General features: G+C 40.6%; 1 protein-coding gene across 8 annotated transcripts in view; it reads left to right on the top strand.

Moving 5' to 3' along the window:
- Positions 1-16,076, top strand: part of DST (dystonin) — a 732,471-nt gene that overhangs the window by 453,187 nt on the left and 263,208 nt on the right. For all 8 annotated transcript variants that reach the window (XM_073589123.1, XM_073589125.1, XM_073589124.1 and 5 more), the window contains 9 exons: positions 4,323-4,556; positions 4,930-5,211; positions 5,585-6,127; positions 7,864-8,040; positions 9,686-9,803; positions 10,777-10,985; positions 12,176-12,493; positions 14,011-14,177; positions 15,495-15,651. In XM_073589123.1, coding sequence (XP_073445224.1) covers positions 4,323-4,556; positions 4,930-5,211; positions 5,585-6,127; positions 7,864-8,040; positions 9,686-9,803; positions 10,777-10,985; positions 12,176-12,493; positions 14,011-14,177; positions 15,495-15,651 — 2,205 coding nt within the window. The remainder of the gene's footprint in view (positions 1-4,322; positions 4,557-4,929; positions 5,212-5,584; positions 6,128-7,863; positions 8,041-9,685; positions 9,804-10,776; positions 10,986-12,175; positions 12,494-14,010; positions 14,178-15,494; positions 15,652-16,076) is intronic.

The raw sequence follows: 16,076 nt of genomic DNA on the forward strand, positions 1-16,076 counted from the left end.
TGGGGTCATATGTGGGGGGTTTCCACAGTTTAGGCACATCAGGGGCTCTCCAAAGGCAACATGAGACCCGCAGACCATTCCATCAAAGTCTGCAATCCAAAACATCACTACTTCCCATTCGAGCCCCGACGTGTGCCCATACAGTAGTTTTGTCCCATATATGGGGTATCAGCGCACTCAGGACAAATTGGACAACAACTTTTGGGGTCCAATTTCTCCTGTTACCCTTGGTAAAATAAAAAAAATTGGGGACTAAAAGATCATGTTTGTGCAAAAAATATGATTTTTTTATTTTCAAGCCTGGGCGTTATAAACTTCTGTGAAGCACTTGGGGGGTCAAAGTGCTCACCACACATCTAGATAAGTTCCTAGGGGGGTCTAGTTTTCAAAATGTGGCCACTTGTGGGGGGTTTCCCCCTTTTAGGCACATCAAGGGCTCTCCAAAGGCAACATGACACCCGCAGACCATTCCATCAAAGTCTGCATTCCAAAACGTCACTACTTCCCTTCCGAGTCCCGACATGTGCCCATACTGTAGTTTTCTCCCACATATGGGATATCAGCGTACTCATGACAAATTGGACAACAACTTTTGGGGTCCAATTTCTCCTGTTACCCTTGGTAAAATAAAAAATTAGTGACTAAATATCATGTTTGTGGAAAAAATATGATTTTTTTTATTTTTACGCCCGGGCGTTATAAACTTCTGTGAAGCACTTTGGGGTTCAAAGTACTCACCACACATCTAGATAAGTTCCTTGGGGGGTCTAGTTTCCAAAATGGTGTCATTTCTGGGGGGTTTCCACTGTTTTGGCACATCAGGGGCTTTCCAAACACGACATGGCGTCCAATCTCAATTCCAGCAAAATAATCAATTGGCGCTGCTTCCCTTCCGAGCTCTGCCATGCGCCCAAATAGTCATTTACACCCACATATGGGGTATCAGCGTACTCAGGACAAATTGCACAATAACTTTTGGGGTCCTATTACCCTTGGGAAAATAAAAATTTGGGGTGAAAAGATCATTTTTGTGGAAAAAATATGATTTTTTAATTGTAGAGCTGTACGTTATAAAACTCTGTGAAGCCCTTGGGGGTTCAAAGTTCTCACCACATATATAGATAAGTTCCTTGGGGGGTCTACTTTCAAAAATGAGGTCACTTGTGGCGGGTGTCCACGGTTTAGGCACATTAGGGGCTCTTCAAACGTGACACGGTGTCTGATCTGAATTCCAGCCAATTTTGCATTGAAAAAGTCAAACGGCGCTCCTTCCCTTCTGAGCTCTGCCATGCACCGAAACAGTGGTTCCCCCCACATATCAGGTATCAGCGTACTCAGGACAAATTGCACAATAACTTTTGCAGTCCAATTTCTCCTGTTACCCTTGGTAAAATAAAAAAAATTGGACCTGAATTAATTTTTTTGTGAAAAAAGTTAAATGTTCATTTGTTTTAAACATTCAAAAAATTCCTGTGACGCACCTGAAGGGTTAATAAACTTCTTGAATGTGGTTTTGAGCACCTTGAGGGGTGCAGTTTTTAGAATGGTGTCACTTTTGGGTATTTTCTATGATATAGACCCCTCAAAGTGACTTCAAATGTGATGTGGTCCCTAAAAATAAAATGGTGGTGTAAAAATGAGAAATCGCTGGTCAACTTTTAACCCTTATAACTTAACAAAAAAAAAATGTTGGTTCCCAGAGTGTGCTGATGTAAAGTAAACATGCGGGAAATGTTATTTATTAAGTTTTTTGTGTGCCATATCACTGTGATTTAAGGGCATAAAAATCCAAGTTGGAAAATTGCGAAATTTTCAAAATTTTCACCAAATCTCCATTTTTTTTCACAAATAAACACAAGTTATATGAATGAAATTTTACCAGTAAGATGAAGTACAATATGTCACGAGAAAACTGTGTCAGAATCACCGGGATCCATGGAAACGTTCCAGAGTTATTACCTCATAAAGAGACAGTGGTCAGAATTGTAAAAATTGTCCCGGTCATTAACGTGCAAACCACCCTTGGGAGTAAAGTGGTTAAAGGAGCTCCATAATGACAAGCAGGGTGATCTTCACCACACCCCTGGCTGCCATAGCAACCCATTGGGACCAGCGATCTTTTCACGGGGGCACCAATGGGTGTTTGGAATGGCATGCTTCCCTGCCAGCGCATGTTGAATGTGGCTGTCAGAGTTTGACAACAGCAATTAGGAAGTTAACAATTGTTACAGTCAGGTCCTGGCTGTTACGCACAGCCATAATCTGCCAGGTATGGGGCAGGCTTACCCTGTGAGCCCTCTCCATACACGAACTTCCGACTTGTGCATGTCTTGAAGAGTTTAAAATGGGTTAAATTTTATGCAGAGAGTCTCTGCAGTGAGTAATGTACACACTGTCAGGACACATTCAGACGACCATATAAATCAGACCAAGATTGAACAACAATGCTGAAACTCGTGGCTGCTCTCCTGACCTAAATGTGACAGCTGCATAGAAATATATGAAATTGTCACGCTCGGGTCAGGAGAGCCACCGGCTAGTCGGTGCATTGCGGTCCAATCTCAACCCGATTTATTCAGCTGTCTGACTGAGTCTCTAGGATTTCACTATATTTCACAATTCCAGCGTTGTCATTATCTGACTTAGTCAGATACAATTTGCATATTTTTGGTAACACACCAACCACTTTCTCTTCTGCTTCTGTCAATTCAGACTTTCTTTTATTGTCATCTAATATATATATCTAAAAAAAATTATAATGAATTTTTCAAATAGTCTTAAGTATAAAATCTACGATCAGTGTCTCCGTTTTTTTGCATAAGAAAGTAGCGTCCAGCAGGTGATAAGATTCAAAGCATCTTTATTCTGCCATATAAAGGATGCGACCTTTCTACCTGCCACATATCTTTTTCATGCATACGTATGCTGTGACAGATCGACACATCGCAACTTTTATATGACTGAATAATGATGTTTTGAACCTCATCACCTGCTGGACGCTGTCTACCATTTTCCTTTGCATGCTTTATCTAAGTGAGTTCCTTGGAGAATGTCGTGATCTGTTCTTTTGTCCTTAACCCTATAGCAGCTAATCCTATACGTTTCAAACAACTGTAATGCAGTCCTCTGTTTGGCTTTGTGCACATCGCAACTTTGAGATGCTGGTGCAGCCGGTGAGTTTTTTCAAGCAAACACTGGTAGTCATTTCCTTGAGATGGCTTCGGCGATGTTTCAGTCATATACTAACCTCAAAACCGCATCTGCGGTACCTATAACTGATCTGGTCCTAGTGTGTCCAGCCCTGTGTCTGTTGTCCCTGATCCCAGTGCGGCCAGCTCAATAATTGATTCCTGATATTTATGAGTGTGAACAAGAACCTGTCTTCAACATCCAAGTTGTCCATCAGTCTCCGTTACCTGCTTGTTACTTCTCCCCATGTCAGTGAACCCAACCCCAGGGATCGGCAGCTGCAGTAACGGCGCCTGCCTAGGAGTGGTACCTCGCGGCTACCTGCAGCCCAGTCGGTCTCCACTATCAGGCGCTCCAGCGAACACCAGGTAGCCGCTTAGCTATGCCCCTTCCTAGGCCTATCTGGCACTGTGGCACAGTAGGTCCACAAACCACATGCGCCACCTGTGACAACTTATTTTAACTGCTTTAGGGTTGCAATACCTTCATTTCATGGGGTGCCTAGAATCCACCTGAAAAAGACGTTGCATGCTTATACCCTTTCTATAGAAGACTACAAACTAGTTCTGCATAGTCTGATTCTGTAATCATATTGCTAGTTATCTCTCTGTTTAGTAAAGCTCTATGTGATGCAAATCTGGAAGGTATATGCAATTGCATCATGAGTGTAATACCTGTACTTCACATGGATCACACTTCCAGTTAGAAGACCACAGATAATTAAAACCATATTTACCTACAAATTAGCACTATGGCACAGGTAAATACTGTTTTTCTTCTGTGGCACGTTCTCTTTAACAGTCACTAGCATGTACCTAGAAATATGGACCCTTTCGTTGTCTGTATGGTCAGGACCCAAGCTCAGTAACTCTCACCACACTACCATTTACTTATAACCTAGGGCTATAGAACGGTGGTATTTCTAATTTTCTTGTCAAAAGGCTTAAGGAATTTCATTTGGTTTTGCTGTATGACCTTGTATAGAGGGGGTTTGGTTTTGTTGGATTATTTGGAAAGATCTCCCTTTTTGAGTAAGATGGTGTGAATTTTAACAATGCCAGTTTGAGTTACTCATAATCTAGAAAATGATAAGTCTTTTGCTCCAGTTTATTTATTTTTCATGCATTTTGTAGGAGTTACAGAAAGATGTGCAGGCCGGCGCCAGCGAACTTGCAGAGATTGTGAAAAACACAGAAAAATTCCTATTGCAGTATGGAGATAAACTTTCCCCAGAAGAAAAATGCATCATTGAGCATAAACTGAAAGAGGCGAGAGCTAAGTTTGAGCTCCTCCGTATGAAAGCAGAACAATCCAAGAAGGAACTTGAAAAGGCAGTCACTACAGCCATCAAGAAAGAAACAGAAAAGGTTCCTGACTTGTATTACTTATATTATCTAGAAACTGCATATGGGCTAATGTAAAATCCCATAATTGAGGAAGGCTTTTAGTGTCCTTACCCATGTCATAACTGTCCCTATGCATGTACAGATATACATGTTATCCTATCGGGCTGTGTAAATGTTTGATTTTTTTCTTCGGACAGAGCCAGTCAAGGGAAAAAATTTCCATCTTCTCCACATCCAAGAGAATCTGATCACACTATGATCATCGTTTGATCAGAGTTGATCTGCATAATCGACCCAATTTTTTCAGATGAGAAAACATATGGTCACCTGCACCGAGCCTTAGAGTTTTAGTATTGATTGCTGAATTCAACCTTCCAATGTTTTTTTTCTGTAGTCCGCCGCTGTAGAACAACTGGAAGAAAGCAAAAACAAAATCGAAAGCCTGCTGGATTGGTTGTCACGTGTGGATAATGAAGGAGAGAATGGAAACCACGAGAAGAAATCTGACATTAAGCAAAATGGAACACATCACAAAGGCAGAGAAATACAGTCTATACTGGACGGAGTGCAAGAGGTTAATGGTAATCTGATTGTGTGCGATGGGAAATCTGACGTGATGAACGTCCAGGAACAGCCTAAAGAAGAAGATTTAAATAGCCAGTATCAAAAAGTGAAGGTACAATAAGGGGATGGTTATTTTTGAAGATCTACATTACTGTTCTGCTTTTATATGTTAGAAAAGCTTGGCTGTGATGTAATGTGTACGTTCCATAAGGGCATCTGATTAATCTGCAGGACGACAGCCTTAAAGCATGTTCACATTGCACATTACACAATCTGCAGTTGAAATATTTGAAGTCCCATCAATAACAGTAAACTCAACCCGAAACCTTAAAAAGGCATGCAGTATCGGTTAGGGAAGCTGCTCCTATACTTTAATATCAAAGAACACAGCTCAGATTAACATAGATCTGCATCACAACCAGCTTTAAATTGCAGAGCTTCTTTCAACTATTAATTTGATTTTGACTATGTTTTATTGTCTGCAGGCTCAGCATGAAAAAATCGTGTCTCAGCATCAGGCAGTAATAATAGCCACCCAATCCGCACAAGCTCTACTTGAGAAGCAAGGCCGCCATCTTACACCTGACGAGAAGGAAAAGCTCCAGAAAAACATAGAAGCATTACAAGCCCAGTATGAGTCAACGTTGTGTGACTCTGAGCGGAAAATGAAGATGATCCAAACAGTTCAAGAGGAGCTAGAAAAGTTCACGGCTGACTACACTGAGTTTGAGAATTGGCTTCACGACTCGAAACATGAACTAGGACATTTGGAAAGTGGAGCTGAGGACTTTGCAGGTCTCATGACTAAGCTGCAGAGACAAAAAAGCTTCTCCGAGGATGTGATTTCCCATAAAGGAGACTTGCGTTATGTCACCATATCTGGCCAGAGGGTGCTAGATGCTGCAAGATCCTGCAGTAGAGATGACGTGGTGGAAGACAACAATAATATTAGTACAATGGAAACTTGTAAGATGGTGCAAAGCAAATTAGACATGGCTTCAGAAAACTACAAGTCTTTACATGCAAAGGTAATTAACGGTATCATCAGTTCATTCCCCCAGATTACACATGCGCTGTTGTTGTTTTGGTTTTCTACTAAGTTGTTGTGTCCCATCAAAGAAGGACGTAATTTTAGAAAGCGATTTAAGGGGTTTTCTGGGCAAGTTACATGTGACCTCATGACAAGTCAGGTAGTCAAAAAAGAGCTACGGAAGGTAGGAGGCGGTTTTCTGGGCTCCAGTCCAGTGGCCAGGGATTACTGACTTGACCGCTGAAATCTGTCCTATCAATCAATTTGCACCGACTCTAGTTATAACCTCTTGTGGTTTAGGGCATTGAAAACAAGTAAAGGGAACCTGTTACCAGAAAAAACGCTATTAACCTGCAGATGTGGTGTTAATCTTCAGGTCAATAGTGTTATTATGCTTCCTGGCGCATGCACGTAGCCGAACACTTCGGGGAGAAAATGAACTTTATTCCCACGGGCAACATTCTTTTTTCAGTCATGGGAACAGCAGCAGAGTGGATTCCGTCACTGCTCTGAGAATACAGAGCGGTGTCTGTAACCACGCTCTCGACACTGACTGACACTGGCTCTGCATTGAGGCCGGCTATCAGTCAGGTCCGGGGGCTCGGTTTCAGTTACAGGGGCGGTGTCGGCACAGGTCCAGTATACAGAGCAAAGGCTGTAATGACACCCCCAGCCTTGACTGACAGCCGGCCTTAATGCAGCGCCAGTGTCAGTCTGGGCCAGTGGCGCGCGTACAGCTGCCAATCTGTATGCTCAGAATGTGACTGAGCCAGTGCTAGCGCCGCCCCTGTGGCTGAAATGGGAACACTGCTGGGGAGAATAAAGGTCCTTCCCTGGGCTGCATAATAATGCTATTAACCTGCAGATTAACCCCCATATCTGCAGATTACTAGCTTTTTTTCTGGTGACAGGTTCCTTTTAATGTCAGTGAGGGGGATAGTTCCAGCATCTCTGGTGGGCTTGGGTGGTGAAGGTGGTAAAGTTAGAATCTTGGTTGTCTAATGCAGTGAATGGGTTATCAACATGTCTGATGGTCCAGGGATGTGAGGGAATTAGTTTTAATATCCCTGGTGGTCAAGGGCAATGAGATAGTAAGGCTAGTTTCACACTAGCTTATGGAGGAGCTGCGGAGGGATGCGGACTTCCTCTGTGAAACTCCGCCCACTGCCGCGCCTCCTCCGTTCAACTCTGCCTCCATTGGCATGTGGTCTGCGTACCCTATCTTTAGCATTGGGTACACAGGCCATGCCGATGTATGCGGATGCCTCCGCATGCGTCATTTTGACGGTGCGGTGACCTGTGCCGAACTCAACGTATCGGATTTTGTTGCGGTCGCCGCATCGTCAAAACGACGCATGTGGAGGCATCCGCATACATCGGCATGGCCTGCGTACCCAATGCTAAAGATAGGGTACGCAGGCCGACGGAGGTGGAGCTGAACGGAGGAGGTGCGGCCGTGGGCGGAGGTTCACAGAGGAAGTCCGCAGCCCTCCGCCCCTCGGCCATACGCTAGTGTGAAACTAGCTTATTCACTGATCATGAGTGCCGGAAGAGGATAGACACAGAGTTCCAGCTGTAACTGTAAGGCTGCACAGTCTCTTTGTGGAGTGATGCATGTCTACCCATACATCTTGCAGAATATTTCATAAAACACCTGATGGAAGGACGATATAAAGCTGCTTCCTTTAATAAAACCTGACCATTTTGGTTTTGACTATGCTTTTTCCTTTTTAGTGTAATATACTTGGCAACAACCTGAAGGACATAGTAGATAAATATGAGCACTATAAAGAATCATCTTGTGGACTAATGTCGGGTCTCCAGAAATCAGAAACGACTGTGCAGAAAAGGTTGTCGGAACCCATTGCTGCAGACACCAGGAATCTGCAGAGACAGATAGAAGATACAAAGGTACTTTGTATATATTATGTATTATAATTGATTTTTATAAACCAGGACATATTACCATAGGTTGTGTTCACATGTTGATATTTTGGCTGAGAAAAAAAAAAGGCAATGTGACCTCAGTGTGTGAACACTGCTTTTTAAAGTCTCTGATTAGTCATTCTTATTATCCATTTTTCATCAGCCGACCACAAATTATGTAATTTTCCAATTGGTGAACTAGTAAATAAAAAGAAAAGTGCTCTGGCCAGCTACTTACAAGTGATAATAAAAGTTTTCCTGGGATATGCTTATTTTTATTAGAATTCGCCGTAGGTTACTCCAAATAAATTACCTTTCTAATGTAGTTGTATGAAATAAACTCCTCCTTTTTTACCCTTGAGGTCTCCGCTTCCTGGTTGCATCATTGCAGCCATTGCTTATCCCTTACACAGCTTGTTCCCTCCCAAACCTCTTCCATTTATAATACATGTAACAGTGCATTTTATAAATAATTTTTTTTCTAAAAACGAGTCCAGTGTGGTTCAAAAAATCATTACCTAACTTACTAGTCCTCCTACGCTCCTCTGTAATACAGCTTGGGTTACACACCAGTCTCCTGGCATCCGCGGACGGTGTGTGGCTGCTGCAGCCAAACAATGGCCTGAACAACCCTATTCATTTTGCTCTATGTACTTTGCAGGTAGAGAATGAAAAATATCTGAAGAAAAAAGGGGGCGATCAAAGAAGTCCAAAACCACATATTAGGAAGTAAAAAATACAATTTTATTGTGATTTATCAGGAAGCAGGAAAACAATGGGATAAAAGTCAAAGGCCACAAAAGCACATGGGCAAGACATGGGGCACACAAAGTGTTGATAAAGGCCATCTCGCCGAAACGCGCGTTGGGGGGGCACGCCAGGGTGGACCTCTACTTCATACCCGGACAGGTAATAGTCATCCTATAGCTAATTTTAGTGACTATTATATATCTGTATACCTTGTCTGGTTACATTACTCTGACTAGGGATAGTGCAATATACCTTTGAACCATGCCATTATGGCTATGTTAAAACTACCTTTATCCCTTTGGTCTTTTTTTCCCTTTGTGTGCCCCATGTCTTGCCCATGTGCTTTTGCGGTCATTTGACTTTTATCCCATTGTTTTACTGTTTGCTGATAAAACACAATAAAATTGTATTTTTTACTTTCCTAATACAGTATGTGGTTTTGGACTTCTTTGATCGCCCCCTTTTTTCTCCAGATATTTTTGATGTTTTCTGCAATTGTCCTGTTATGTCCATACGCAAACCCATTATATATAATTACACCTTAGTGTGTTCTCTATAAATAATTTGTTTGTTTTAATGGGTTTAGTCTCCATGAAATTGTTAAGGTAGAGAATGAAGCAGTATCCAAGACATCACAGCTGTTTACATGCCATAATGGCCAGTGAATGAGGATCTCAGAGAGCATGGCAGCATCAGTATATAGTTAGGCCATTAGTTGACACTTTTTCCTATACAGCTGCTGTTCTCATAAATTCATTATGATTCTTAGTTATACCCTATATCAATTGCGAAATTAACTACCCCCCAAAAAAATAATCTTATTAATTTTTTTTCTTGTTTATTTTCTGCTACTTTTTTACGTTTCTTCTTTTTTTTTCAGTTTCTCTGTGAACAGTTATCCATTCACCAGGTTGGTGTGGAAAAACTTAAGAAAGCTGCAGAAGGACTTCTGAACACTAACGTGCTGCTAAATAAAGATGAGATACAAAAACCACTTGGTACTTAGTCCAATATTGTCTTTTCTTTTTATCAAGATTAACTCTTACTGTGAATAATACCATTAGAGTTGGAATAATGTCTGGGCCTTTTTCTAATCCTTGTTTTCCCAGTATTATGTCTTGTGGTTGGGCAAGCTAGCGTTTTAGTAATAAGGAACTTTTTGTTCTACTGATGATGGAACCACCGTTACTTTACATGTAAATTATATTGAGACAATTCTTTTTATTGACCTTATATAGATTTGTGCTTATTTAAGGAGTTGTCTCTATATGTGTTTAAAAATGAAATGAATACATCATGGTAATATACTTTTATGTGCACACGTGAGCTCCATTCCAAGCGTCTTCACTTTGCAGAAGGGCTGGCTATGGGCTCCTTAAAGTGGCTAAGCCAATCCCTATTCTGTCATAGGCAATGCATACACAAAATAAACCTTTCAGTCACTGAACACAAGAGGAGAAGAAGCTCTCTTCAGTGTCAAGGCACAGCTGGAAGTAGTGGTGGCATGACCCCAGACCGGGGCTGCATGTGGGACCTCATTAGATCTTTCATCTTCAAAGCTTACTGTATAAAGATGTATTTACTGTATTTCCATTTCCATACCTACCAGCATTCAGAATGGAAAATGATTTAGTTTTAATAAACACCCACAGGAGCATTCCCTAAAGTCTCCCGTTCTGGCGTGGTTTAGGCTAACTTTCCTCCCCTTTTGTGATCTGGTTCCTGGGATTTTCTGTGCAATGTAAGGAATGTTGTCAAAACCAGATATTTCTGTTGCATATTTTTAGCCCTTTTATATCCTCTGCTCAATTTTCCATAGTCGTCTGAAAGTAGTTCCTGTAATTTTTCCATTAAGCATAAGAATTTATATTTCACATTACACCTTAGCCCACATATACATTTTGAGCCACGTTATGCTTTTTTTCATCAGTTCAACTCATTCACAATATTTTAAATTCTTTTTTTTTTCAGATGAAATAATGGAAAGACACAATCATCTATCTCAGTCTGTGACTGACTGGAATGAAAAACTGCAGATAACCTTGACCCGATCACTTAGCGTTCAGGATGGATTGGATGAAATGGTTGACTGGATGCAGAGTGTTGAAAAGGACTTAAAAGAGCATCAACAAGTGCCATTAAATTCCTCATCAATTCAGGAAATTATCTCTAAAAATAATGTGAGTAAATCTCCACACCACACATTACCTCCTTTATTTCCTAACACAAATATGGGCAGAGCAACTGACTTTGTGTAAATGAAAATTAAAGCCAAATGTTTACTCATGGTTTTAATAAAATCTATTTTACTTTTTCCAATTGGATTCCCTGTTACACATATCTAGAATGTTTTATTACCTAACTGGATAGTTGTTTTAAGATTAATTTTTGTGCAAAAAGTTAAATTTAACAGCCTTGATTTTGCACACAGATTCTACTTTCCAATAATTGACTTCGTTTTTACAACTGTTATATGGCTATAAGGAAACAAATTTCCATTTAAATTTGCACAGTAGCATTAAATGAAAAGGTTCAGGTAAACCATAATTTCAGTAAAATGAGGTTTGTCAGGAAATGAAGAAAATTAATAAATGGGGGAAAAAACTACATTATTATAAAACTGTTCAGAAATACTTTTAATAGTTTCTGTAGTGTCATTTTGTCTATTGAGCAATTTTAAGAATTTTCAAAATGGCTGCCATGATTACTGAGCACAAACACACAGCCAGACGGGATGTGTGAGTAGAGATTGCTCTTCTGCCTCCGCTAGCAATTAGCTGTGAGGAGAGAAAAGAAGCTAATAAAAATTTTTTTTGTTAAAGTGGTTGTGCCATTTTTCTTCTAAATTCCATGATATATGTAGGAGTTAATGTGTGTATATCGAAGCTGAGATAACGTCTCAGCTGAAGCACTGGCAGCTAAATCAAAAATGACTGTATGAAGAGTGAGGAGGACGGACTGTCTTCAATATGAAAGCTGTGGGAGATGTCTTCTAACTGGGGGTATACGAGTAGTGGCCTTTACACGCTTTTAGAAAGCAACATTTCCCACTGCTTGCGTCCCATCACTCTCCTCACAATTTCTGACCCAGCTGCCTGCGCTTCAGCTGAGATGTCGTCTGAGCTTCAATATTCTTACATTCCCTCCTTCCACGTAAATAAATATTTAAGAGTATTTAATTTATTTATCATTATGTTATTTTTTCATGCATTAATTTTCCTTCATTCTCAGAGAAACATATTAATGTAGTAGATTTTCAATAGATAGCGTAAAGCTGTAATTAGACAAATGATGGGTTGTGAATATCTTTGTTGCCCGTTTATATAATTTGGCTTGTTCTGTTCTGTTCATTTCTGATTACCTTTTGAAGATGCTTGAGCAAGATATCACAAGTCACCAAAGTAGCATCAATGCAATGAATGAAAAGGTAAAGAAGTTCATGGAGACTGCCGATTCACCCGCCGCATCCTCTCTGAAAGGAAAGATGGATAATCTGTCTGAGCGCTTCTTCAAAGCTACTGAACAAACCAGAGCACGCTCTGTGAAGATGGAAGATTTAAAGTCTAAAGTTGACCAGTTTGAGGATCTCTCTGGCAAACTCCAGTCGTTCTTGGACACAACACTAAAAGCCCTGACGGAAGCAGATGGACCTGGAAAAGATGTGACGCAGCTATCTCACTATATGCAGGTACCAAATGCATTTCATGTCATTTCTATACTTCTTTCATAGAAACCTCTAAGAAATCTTTATTCTTGTCCTACATTGTTGTATAGGGTAGATGTTGTCACGGTCACGTGTGTCTGGACGCAGCGAGTACCGCAAGGCGAACCCATATGACACACGTGACCCTGGATACACCGCCTCCAGTTGGGCGAATTTAAATAATATGACTTGCAGCTGGATACACCACCTCCAACTGGCGAAGTTAGGTATTACACGTATACATACAGTAGTCTGGAAACCCCGCCTCCAGTAAGGCGAATTTAAATAATAAAGGGGGAACCTGGGTAACATTAACAATGGTGGGCCCTGCAATAGGGAATAGGGAAGTGGAGATCTCCTGTACTCTCCTGAGCCAGTGTCCCTGCACTCCTAACGTCCCCTATGCCGGTTCCGCAGCGGGCGACGCACAGGAACCTAAAAACCCTAGCTCGCCCTGAACCTAAACCCTCACTAGGGAATGGTCGGTGCAGAAACTAATCCCACCACTGCACTAAACACACATGAGAGAAAATGACAATACAGGGGAAATACCACTTAGCTTTGCTCTGCTGCGTACGCTCCTAGCAAAAGAGCCCACCACCTGTGTGCATCTTCTCCTCCACCCGGATCCATCACCATAACTGGATCCTTCACCATAGTGCAGCCTTGGAGCAGAGCATTTTTTCATATGTTATGTTTAGTAGTTTCCATTCTACTGCACATATACAAATTGCCTAAAGGAATCATTTTACTGGGGTTTTCCGCTATATCAGGTACGGACTGGGACTGAAATTCAGCCATGGCATTTGAAGTCACACAGGCCCATGCTGTCCCCATCCCCAAGCACCAGATGGAATATATTACTAATATTACTCTTGGATGAAGGAAAGCAAGATTTACTACAAGACCAATATTGCTAATGTTTCCTGTGGCCTGCTGGGATATGTAATGGAGTCAGCGACTTTGTGCTCCGTCACAACTTTTAACAGTATGGGTGTCTTGAGAACATTGATTCTGTTTGATTCTGTTAAGAATGTAACAGACAAGGCAGCCCACAACCAGAAAGGCCCTTCTGGCATTTGCCAGAATTGTCAGATGGCCAGTCCGGCCCTGCGCTACAACAATTCTGATGATCTTTCCTTAGCTCCTGAAGAGTCTCTTTCCTTTCTATACATTCAGATGCTGCAGAAAGACCCAAATTATATTTTATAAAACATCCCAAGCAGGATGAGTAACTGTTTCTATAGTAGTAGGTGATAGATGTCACTAGGATATGTTGCGTTTACTAGTCCATCAGCTGGAGTACCCTCTTCAATCTACAGAACTGAATCTAGAATCTCTAGAATATACAGTTGATGGCCTGTTCACCAGTTTGGACTCCCCAAGTGTCCATACCTTTTTCAAATGTCTTTGGCAAAATGAAATAATTTCCACAGTAAATCTTACCTTATATCTTTTTATGGAAAATATATGTCATACATTTTCACATTATTCTATGATAGGAAACAAGCAAAGAGGTATTGGAGCAGAAAAAGAGTCTAGAAGAGTTACACAAGCTGGTTGATGAGTTGTGTGTGTATGCTGTTCCTGGAGACAAAGCTTTGGTTTTAGAAAAAGTGAACACCATGGTAAAACGGTTCCAGGATCTGGAAGAGACTGTTAAGGCAAAGTAAGTGGGAGCATGGAGTTTTTTGGTGCTGATCTTGACCAAAATTCTTCTCAGAAACTGCTTTAGAAATGGTTGAAAAACTCTTCCTATCTTTTGTATAGGAAGTCAACTCTGTTTTTCAAATTAGAAGTTTGTTTAGCTTTTTTTTTTTTTAGATTGTGTGCAAACAGACTTTTTAAGTAGTATATGGAGCAGAAACTGGGCAAAAACTCTTCATTGCGTCACCAAATCTTAGTGCTCCTCAAAAACTTTGAGTTTCCGCTCAGTTTCTGCTACAATGTTTCAGCAAAATGACTCCTTATGCACATAATCTTAGTATCTTTATGATGGTCCCACAGAGGTTTTCCTAGGTAAAGCCGCTTTTGAAAAAAAACAGCATTCTTTTCCAGAAGCAGCTTTGTTGGCAGTTTTGCCGTGGTTTTTAAACTATACCTAGTGAGCGACTTCTGCTACAAGTTTCTGAAAAATAAGCTACTTCACGACTTCTGAACCCAGAAAAGGTTAAAAGAGGTAACATAGTAACATAGTGTAACATAGGCTGAAAATGTGCACAGCAATGGAGTTTTTACATTGCTGTGTAGTATGTTTATTTTTTGTAGCAGGTTTGCAACACTGTTTCGATCAGGTTCCAGGTAGAATGTGCCTGAAAAAGTTACTCTGTGCCCGTAGCCTTTTTGTATGTGCACACAACATTGTTTTCAGGCAAATTTGCCTGAAAAAGCACCCCCAAAGATGGACATACTGTAATGCAAAATGACATTGCTGAGCATATGTTCCGTCTCCTATCACATCTATGTAACTGCTTCAAGGTTTGGGAGCGGTTATAAGAAGTAATATTCAAGCTACCCTTTCTATATAGACTAACACTATCAAGGATGTAATGAAGAGTATAAAACATGTCAAACATAAAAAACCTCATCCAATAAAACAAAATAATTTATTAATACCTTTCTTAAAAAGCAGCTACCATAGTGTTCTCGATCGTAGACTTTTGCTAAATAAATCCATGACACTAATCAATGATTATATAAGGATAACCGATGTACATAAAACTAGGCTTTTTTTGGGTAGATTGGGAGGGAAAGGACACTATTATAGGCCAATAAAATATTGCACTGAAGACGGTATATTGTCAGTACTGAGATGATTTTCCTCTTGTAATAGGCTGCCATTGTTTTACCATTTACATTGCTCACATCTTGTAATAAATTAATAAGTTATTCACATTCTGATGTCATTATGATGAGCTCCTCTGGTGTTTATTGATTTCAGCGATGTTGATGTTTAACTAACGTCATCTTGTAATCTCATTTTCAGGGAAGAAGACGTGTCATCCTGCCAAGCGCAGATGGATTCTTTTCAGTCTTTGGTCCATACTTTAAAGCAATGGTTCTCCATAGTAAATGATAAAATCCCTGCAGAAAGCCGGACACTGTGTTTGGAAGATCTCTCTAAACATTTGAGAGATATGAAGGTTAGTTCCTTCAGATTACAGATTGGTAAATGGCACATGATAATTCACATAATTGATGAACATATATAGCTAAAGAGCATCTGTCAGTAAGATTAACCCTCCAAACTCACTGTCTCCTTTCCTTGCCTGACACTTGACATCACCCAGACAGTGAGCTAGTGAGCTACCAATCAAGCTAAAAAGGCTGATGCTAAATGGGCAAAGAATCTTGGGAGACAGAGGTCCGGAAATTGCTCTATCACAACCAGAGCATTTAACTCCTCATTTGCATGTCAATTAAAATTCCGATTTCTTATTTAATGCAGCAACAGATAGAAGATGTAAATGTGTCTATTGATTTTGACTTTCAAAAACTTGCTTCCCAAAACGGCAGAAATAAGAGGATGGGGATTGTTGATCTTATTGACAAATTCTCTTTAAAACTC

Source organism: Dendrobates tinctorius, unplaced genomic scaffold (genome assembly GCF_039654945.1).
Source record: "Dendrobates tinctorius isolate UK_male_01 unplaced genomic scaffold, ASM3965494v1 ptg000107l, whole genome shotgun sequence".
NCBI classification, from domain to species: domain Eukaryota; kingdom Metazoa; phylum Chordata; class Amphibia; order Anura; family Dendrobatidae; genus Dendrobates; species Dendrobates tinctorius.